Source organism: Nilaparvata lugens, chromosome 10, assembly GCF_014356525.2.
Source record: "Nilaparvata lugens isolate BPH chromosome 10, ASM1435652v1, whole genome shotgun sequence".
Lineage (NCBI taxonomy): Eukaryota > Metazoa > Arthropoda > Insecta > Hemiptera > Delphacidae > Nilaparvata > Nilaparvata lugens.
In genome coordinates, this window is record NC_052513.1 from 19,579,442 (window position 1) to 19,588,771 (window position 9,330).

The window sequence follows — 9,330 nt, forward strand, 5'->3', positions numbered from 1 at the left end:
TTATTCAAATTAAAAATTAAATTAATCCAATTAATACGGAAATTTGAATAATTTTGAGTAAATCTTAATTTCTAAATAATTTTTCAACCAATCAATTTATGAATGAAAAAATATTATTTGAAATAATGAATAATTAATAATATTCAAAATGTATAATTAACGAGTTCTCATTTTTATTTATTTGAAAATCAGAAAAAATATAGATAGAAGAAATTCGCATTCAAAATACATGCCAACAATGTCAACAGCTGATTGGAATGGCTGTAAGATAATATGCAAAGTATTAAGAGTACGCAAAGTAATACTTTGCTCACTAGAGCGGAAAAGTGATTTTTGCGTTCTGTAATCAGTGCAGGAATGGTCACTTTTCAAGGTAACTGTAGGAAAATGAATTCTCCTCCACCTACTGTCTAAAGTACTTACTTTACTCCCTGAAACATAATACTAAAGTGTCACTTTTTCGCTCTCGGTACTAAAAAACAGAAAAACTCCCTAGGGAGGAAAAGTGACTCCATTTAAATAACATGGGAAGCATCTCTATTTTAACAACGTACATTTGGAATAGGTCAGAAGGTCTAAGCTCAGATGAGGAAGCATATAGAGTAGTCATTAAACCAACTAAATTCAATACCTCAACCAGACATTTGATCAATATATTATGAAATTTATGTTTGTATGCTAAAATTATTACAAACTTCATATCACTATACTAAAAAATGTAAAATTTTTTTATTCCATGTCATTCAAAATACCAGCCAACAAATATTCCTCATTAACTAATCAAATTGGAAACGCGAACTTCATCATAGCTGTATTTTGCGGCCATTGTTTTTACAACTTTTACCGACAGATAGCGCTGTCGGCGGAGAACTGTGATTACAAGCCAGCTGTTTCTGTTCACTATTTAGATTATGTTGTAACACATTGTTTGGTCACGTACATTTTTAAAAATTATTTTATTTGAAGTTTTTATAAAAATGTAGGTGGAGGAAATATGTTGTGTATATCATGAGTGAAAAATGTTTTTTCTCCCTCAGGAAAATTGTTGCCCTCGGCTTCGCCCCGGGCTTCAAACTTTTCCCTCAGGGAGAAAAAACAGTACTTTTCACTCTAGATATACAAATAACTATTAATTTCACCTCAAATTTCAGAAGTAGAAATTAAATAGTATCTTAGAAATTTCACTGATCATGTTTCGAGTAGTGTGATCAGATAAACAAAATCAAATTAACAAGCGTTGTCGATTTTCTACCTTGCCACTGCCTTCTAGCTGATACTGGTGTATCTGATGTAGGCCTACTATCAACTGTTAATAATTCTTGTTAAAAATGAGCAATTATATTTCATTCAACAAGAAAATATATCTCTCAATGATTGAATGAATATTTTTCATAAATGAGATTGGATATTCACGGTCTTACAACATTGCGGAGTCAGGAGAAGATAGACTTATCTGCTTTATCCAATGATAATATATTATTCAATGATAATATGATAAATTTTCATAATTGAGATTGGATATTCTGTTGATTGATTATATTCCTACATTGTTGAGAAACGATCTGCGAACAGTGCGGAGGTGGTAGAGGATAGCGCTATCTGCTTTGTCGAATGATAGACAAGGATAGCAACACCAATGTTAATCAAATACTGCCATTATAACATGGACTTCACTATAGAGACATACCCTGGAATTCTTCAAGCTATATGGACCATAAATAACAGAGGTTTCACAATGAACAATAATTTGAAGCTTATCAATGGGGCTCAACAAGCTATATTGATAGGAGTTTCAAAAGAGAATCAACAATAAAAAATCATGTAACAAACAAATAATCAACAATCAAAACAGCAATAAAGAGCAATTGAACTTTATTTGTAAACAATGAATGACCTCCATTATAAATAACGCATAAAACGTGCTTTGTAAAGTCATTTGTAAAGGTGACTTATTTTCTTCCTAGTGATAATGAACATACTAGAATATAGAGTTCTATAGTGAGGTCCACGTTATAATGGCAGTGTATGATTAGCAATGGTGTTGCTATCCTTGTCTATCATTCGACAAAGCAGATAACGCTATCCTCTCCTACCTACCCACTGTTCCCAGATCGTTTCTCAACAATGAAGGAATATAATTAATTGATAGAATATCTTATTTCAATCATGAAAATTTAACATCTTATCATTGAATAGTATTTATTTTCTTGATAAATAAAATATAATTGGTTATTTTTGAACAATAATAAACAGTCAATATCACAGCAGATGTACCAGTGTTAGTTATCCTCTATGGAAGGCATTAATGACAAAGCAAAGAATCGGCAACGCTGTCCTCTTATCTTCCTCCACTGCCATTATAAAAATAAACATCACTGTAGAAATAAGAAAACTATAGATACTAACAAAAATATAGATATAGTCATGACTTATATGGAAGGAAAGAGAATAATAATGAACTATACCTTATAGCATGATAGACAAAGTTCAAGCATTATAAGATCAAACACAGCCGACTCCATTGATATTCAGCTATTTTGAGTTCATTTATCCATTCATTCATTGATTGTTCTCTTTGTATTGATAAACTTGTTTGATAGTATCCTGTACTATCAAACATGCTTACTATAGAATAGATGAATTGACCTTTGCTATTTTATTACTATAGTGGAAAGGATATTACTATAGGCTAGAGACCATATTTGGAATGTTAACTATAGTGAGGTCCACGTTATAATGACAGTATTTGATCAACTTCGGTTTTGCTATCCTTGTCTATCATTCGACAAAGCCGGTGGTACCATCCTTTTCTAGGTCCACAACGATGACAATTATGTTTTTGACGGTGTAGAAATATAATTAATCAATGCAGAGAATCGGCATCGCTATTCTTCTATCTTTATCCACTGCCATTATAACGTGGACCACACTATAGTATTAACTGCGTAGAAGTGTGAAATACCTTGTCTTATTATACATAATGTCTGATAACCTGATAAGTCACTCCCAATTTTCATACAGCTATAATTTATTTTTGAATTTAAAAATAATTTTAACATGAGTATAATTTGTGGATTTAAGTTGAAATTTTAAATATTATTTGTAATTGTGAAGGAAGATTTTGGTTTCGATTTGTATTTTGAAATTAATTAATCTGATAAATCCAAAATTATTGTAATACATACATTTTTTGGACTCAAAAAAGTGTGTGAATTGAGTTATCATTTACATAACCTCCAGACTGTGTATTCCAAATTGAGGTTTAAAGCAGTTTTGGACGAATGCCTGTTGTTTTTACCTGAATTGTATCTATTGTCTATGAATAAATAAATAAATAGAATAAAAATGAACCAATTTTGTTAAAACTACTTAGAAAGAGCACTTTTTAAGGTTGTGTTCAACACCAATTTCCATTCGTCTCAGTTTGAAAATGCCCCCTCCCTTGACTGTAGAAGAACCAGCCAAAATATCAGCTCATTTGAGTTCTGGGGATCTGTGGTGCGGGTACAAAGATGGTGGAGGCTGATCCATGCAAAATTGGATGCAAAAACACTGAGATCTTTCTTGAGAATCGTTGCAACAGAGTAATGTGAAAGACCACTTTCACGAGATCCTTGATGCAGTGATTTGTTAGGGCTCCTCATGAACATTTCACGAAATCTGTCATCATTGTCCGCTGTCCTTGACGTTGATGGTCTTCCTGATTGTCTTGCATCTGCGACACTCCCTGTTGTTAGTAATTTGGAAAGGAAATTTTTAACAGTTTTTGCATCCAGTGTTGCATGGATCCCTCGTTCAGCCCTCCACCATCTTTGTACTCGCACCACAGATCCTCAGACTGTGGTCTGCGGATCAACGAGCTGCTATTTCGGCTCGTTCTTCCACAATCAAAAGAGTGGGAATTTTAAACTGAAACAAATGAAAATTGGTGGTAAACACAACCTCAAGGTGTGCTCTATCTAAGAAATGTAGTTCTAACAAAATTGGTTCATAAATAAAGAAATTATAGCTGTTTTTTGTGTAGTTGAGAGGTTGATATTGTGGTGATTATTCATATTGAATGAAAGAAACTAAGAAATTGTCAAAAAACCACTGATTTATTGATAATTAGAAAGACCGGTTTCGGTTATTACACCATTGTCAATCTCTGATAAACTAAAACTAAATACAAGAGCAGCAGAATTTATACTAGTAGGCGGTGTCTACTTAATACGGTGTTTAACTTATACGGTGTCACACCGTTGAGAGGGAGGAGACTGTCTAGCTAGGCCAATGGCAGGCGTTCATGTCCTCAACCAATAGCAGTACTCGCCTACTAGTATAAATTCTGCTGCTCTTGTATTTAGTTTTTATTTATCAGAGATTGACAATGGTGTAATAACCGAAACCGGTCTTTCTAATTATCAATAAATCAGTGGTTTTTTGACAATTTCTTAGTCTTTTTCATTCGATTATAGCTAATGTATAATGGGGAGTGACTTATCAGAAACTCTGTACATAAAATATCATTGGAAACAGCATATGAAAGAGTTACTGAATAGTAATTGGATTGAAATGAACAGGTGAGATATGAATAGGATATGGGAATGAGAAAGAGAGGAGGAGGAGAGAGAAGGAGATTCAGATTCAGATTGTGATTCCTTTTTCTTATATTCAATGGGACAAAATTCAAGTTACATTCTAGCGTTTGAAATAATAAGAGTAGAATATCATGATGAATCAAATTAACCTACAGACTGGAAAGATTTACAATAGTATAGAGCAAAGATAGTTGATGAAAATTGATGTATTACTGTGATGTTTTCAGAAAGAGATAGAGAAAGAGAGAGTCAGAGACATATTGAGAGAGACAGTATTTGGAGAAAAGGAATAAGAAGAAGAAGATCGCAAGGGAGAAGGAGGAGTCGAAGAGGAATACGGTGAGTAGGGAAGGGGAAGAAGAAGAAGGAATGGAGAAGAAGAAGCTCAAGTGGGAGATGATAATAAAGAAGGAGCAGGGTCAGAAAAACGAGAAGAAGAAGAAGAAGAAGGAGAAGATCGCAGGAGAGAAGGAGAATTCGAAGAGGAATATGGAGAGTGGGGAAGAGAAGAAGAAGAAGAAGCTCAAGTAGAAGATGATGTAGAAGATGGAGCAGGGTCAGAAAAACGGGAAGAAAAAGAAGATTGCAAGGGAGAAGGAGGAGTCGAAGAGGAATACGGAGAGTAAGGAAAAGGAGAATGAAGAAGAAGATGAAGAAGAAGCTGAAGTGGAAGATGATTGAAAAAAAGAGCAGGGTCAGAAAAATGTGAATAAGAAGAAAAAGAAGAAGAAGGAGAAGAAGAAGAAGAAGAAGAAGAAAGAAGAAGAAGTGGAGGAATGTGTGTGAGTGCAAGCAAACTCAAAGGGCAAGGTCATAGCATGGCAGACATTAACCTTGCTCTCTTAAGGAGGTGGGTCGAATATCAAAGCAACATGAATCGAAGTAGTAGGTGTATATTATATAGTTATATGGAATTGGGATAGTAGGAGAGAGGGCGAAGATGCAATTACAATGCATGTGCGAAAGAGCGAGAGATAACGAGTGAGAATGTGCAATTACAAGGCAGGTGTAAAGTAGAAGTAAGAGAGAGAGAGAGTGACGATGTTGTCAAGGAATGTATGGCAAACGAAAGAGGAGTATAGAAATGAAATCGAAAAGAGAAATAATTATAATCTTATTTGAAACAGATTGGAGCGGCCCCACCCTAGATAATTAATACCACATGACATGTGATGAGTGGGTGATAGGATAATGGATGATATTATGAAGAAGACAAGTGCAAGAGAAAAAAAAGTGAAAGAAGAAGAAAAAGAAGGTAAAGAAGAAGAGGAAGAAGAAGAAGAGGAAGAAGAAGATAAAGAAGAAGACAGGAGAAGAAGAAGCCAAAGAAGTTGATTGATTGAAGCTGTACTCATAATTTTTTTCTTAACATTTTTCAATAAGAGCAATATTCCTCAAGTTTCCAATTTATTGTTTTCTTTGGTTCCATTATTTCTCACGTCAATCTTCTAGTGGCGACGTAGTGATGTGTGATCCCATGACCTATACTCATAACCTTTAACCTATAACCTATAACCATAATACTCTGGACAATATTCACTTTTCATTATAATTTGGGAGAAAAATGGTAGAGGCTTAACCCAGCTTCTCCTCCTCATAATATTACATTCTGATCATAGTGTTTCGTACAAAAAATGAATGGATGAGAAGAAAATAGATGCAAATATTAATTGGAGTTAAAATTGACCTGCGAACATCCTAAACAGGATAAATTGAGAAGTTCTGAAGCATATTCCAAAGAATACTTCAAATTTAATCCAAGGAACTAATGGGAAAGCCATGTTGGATACAATGAAAAACATGAAATCCTAGTTGAAAGGGAATAGGCTATTACTTGGACGCTCTCTGAGGTATGCTATGAGGTAAGTTCCTTCAGCATTAGTCAAATGAGAAGCCTTAGTGTTATTCATAAGAAATACTGACAATTTCCCCTGAATTTCCCTGTGACTCTGAGGGAATTTCTACGTGCATTGCATGAATTAAAAACAGCGAACGTCGCTTGTTAGTGGAAAGGCCTGAGGGAAAACCGAGGGAAAATCGGGGGAAAACTGAGGGAAAGTCGGGGGGAAACCGAGGGAAAGTCGGGGAGAAAATGGGGAAAGAAGGGGAAAACCGAGGGAAACCGAGGAAAGTCGGGGGGAAACCGAGGGAAAGTCGGGGGAAAATTGAGGGAAAACCGAGAGATGTTGAGGGAAAGCTCAGAGGAAAAGCCTGTAGGCTTTCCCGACTAAGCTCGGTCAAAGAAGCATGGATTTGAGTTTTCCTCATCTGCATTCAAACATCACCTCAGTTGTTTGGATGAAATCTGTATTGGCTAAATCTACAAAACGTGAGCGTTTTCTGATGTAATAATATTGTGTGAGTGGACTGTGGTAGATATTGACTAAATCTACAAAATGTGAGTCTCAATACTAGAAATATATAGCCAGACAGATAGATAGATGAAAAAAATATTATCGAAAGTACCCTTTATTTCTTTAAAAACCTTACAAGTTTCAACATTTCAAGAGCCATTTAAAGTGAAATTCCTTGGTTTTTGATTGGAAATGGCTTTTTGGAATTTGAAGAAGAAGAAAAGAAGAAGAAGAAGAAGAAGAAGAAGAAGAAGAAGAGAAGAAGAAGAAGAAGAAGAAGAGAAGAAGAAGAAGAAGAATAAATGGTGGAGAAGAAGAAGAAGAAGACGAAGAAGAAGAAGAAGAAGAAGAAGAAGAAGAAGAAGAAGAAGAAGAAGAAGAAGAGAAGAAGAAGAAGAAAAGAAGAAGAAGAAGAAGAAGAAGAAGAAGGTGGAGAAGAAGAAGAAGAAGAAGGTGGAGAAGAAGAAGAAGAAGAAGAGAAGAAGAAGGTGGAGAAGAAGAAGAAGAAGAAGAAGGGAATACAATAATTACTGTATCGATGATTATGATGGCTTTTTTATCTTTCTCTCTACTAACTCTTCATGACTCACTCATAAGCACTCACCTTGAGAGATAATTAGTCGGCATGCAATGAGAGATGTAATAATGAGTAATTTATCACTGTAACAAGTACAAAGTTTGAGTTAGGAGACAATTAAGTGTTGTTAGAAAAAATTTGTTTGTTACAAAAAAAGAGAGAAAACTGGATGAAATAGGTGGGAATATGTAGTGATAGATTTGATTTATTGATAAACAATTGCTTCTAAATGTCGAAGGAGTAATTGTAGCCAAGAAAAGAGGAAGCTGAATGAAGAAGATGGAAAAATAGAGTGGTTGATTTGAACCATTGATAAACAATTGTAAAGAATGCTTATACAAGACAATTGCTTATGAATGTCATGAGAGTATTTGTAGCCGAAAAAAGGTGAACACTGAATGAGATATATATGGTAGATTGTAGCCTATTGATAGATTTTTTCTACAACTGCGCGTAAAAAATGAATTTTCCTCCACCTACTGTCAAAAGTACTTACTTTACTCCCTGAAACATGATACTAAAGTGTCACTTTTTCGCTCTCGGTACTAAAAAACAGAAAAAATCCCTAGGGAGTAAAAGTGACTCCATTTAAATAACATGGGAAGCATCTCTATTTTAAAAACGTACATTTGAAATAGGTCAGAGGGTCTAAGCTCAGGTGAGGAAGCATATAGAGTAGTCATTAAACCAACTAAATTCAATACCTCAACCAGACATTTGATCGATAATATATAAAATTTATGTTTGTATGCTGAAATTATTATTACAAACTTCATATCACTATACTAGAAAAAATGTATATATTTTTTCTTTTAATCCATGTTATTCAAAATACCAGCCAACGAATATTACTTATTAACAGAACTAATCAAATTTGAAACGGGAACTTCATCATAGCTGTAGTTGTAGCTGTCATTGTTGTTACAACTTTAGCCGACAAATAGTGCTGTCGGAGGTGAACTGTGATTACAAGCCAGCTGTTTCTGTTACTTTTAGATTATGTTGTAATACATTGTTTGGTCACATACGTTTTTAAAAATTATTTTATTTGCAGTTTTTATAAAAATGTAGGTGGAGGAAAAATGTTGTGTATATCACGAGTGAAAAATGTTTTTTCTCCCTCAGGAAAACTGTTGCCCTCGGCTTCGCCTCGGGCTTCAAACTTTTCCCTCAGGGAGAAAAAACAGCACTTTTCACTCTAGATATACAAATAACTATTACATACTCAATTCTCCTCGTAAAAAAGCTTATTTCTGAGGAGAATCTACTTTTTCGCTCGCTAACCGTCCGCGCATGCGCAGTAGATTTACTTTACGCTCCCTTATCATTCGCGCATGCGCAGAAGAGTTTCTTTATGCTCCCTAATCAGCTGATTGTAAGCAGCTCGCCAAAAAGTCAGATCTTAACCTAAAAAGTCGGTAATTGTAACTCCGCCGATATAAGTAATTTAACAGGTTTGGGCAGTTGTAGAGAAAATTTTGTATGTAATTCGCGCGTAATGCTTCTTTATCGCTCTTGCAAAATTATCATGCTCCCCTTTTCGTCGCGTGATAACTGTTTTGCACGAGCGGTAAAGCTGCACATTATGCTCTTAATACATAAATAGCTATTTTATAGTTTCTCTCGTATCCTGTCCCGCATTTTCTGTACACTCAACTTCCCTCTCTTTTCAACCATTCTTTCCTTTTCTTGTGTGCTCCCTTCTTGCAAAATTATCACGCTTCGCGTGATAACTGTTTTGCGCGAGCGATAAAGTCGCGCATTACGCTCTTAATACATAAATAGCTATTATCCATTATAGATGGACAACATAATTTAG

General features: G+C 34.8%; 1 protein-coding gene across 1 annotated transcript in view; it reads left to right on the forward strand.

Moving 5' to 3' along the window:
- Positions 1-4,976: 4,976 nt before the first annotated feature.
- Positions 4,977-9,330, forward strand: part of LOC111046756 (ras-related protein Rap-1) — an 18,784-nt gene continuing 14,430 nt past the window's right edge. The window contains 1 exon segment of the mRNA XM_039436647.1: positions 4,977-5,107. Coding sequence (XP_039292581.1) covers positions 4,977-5,107 — 131 coding nt within the window.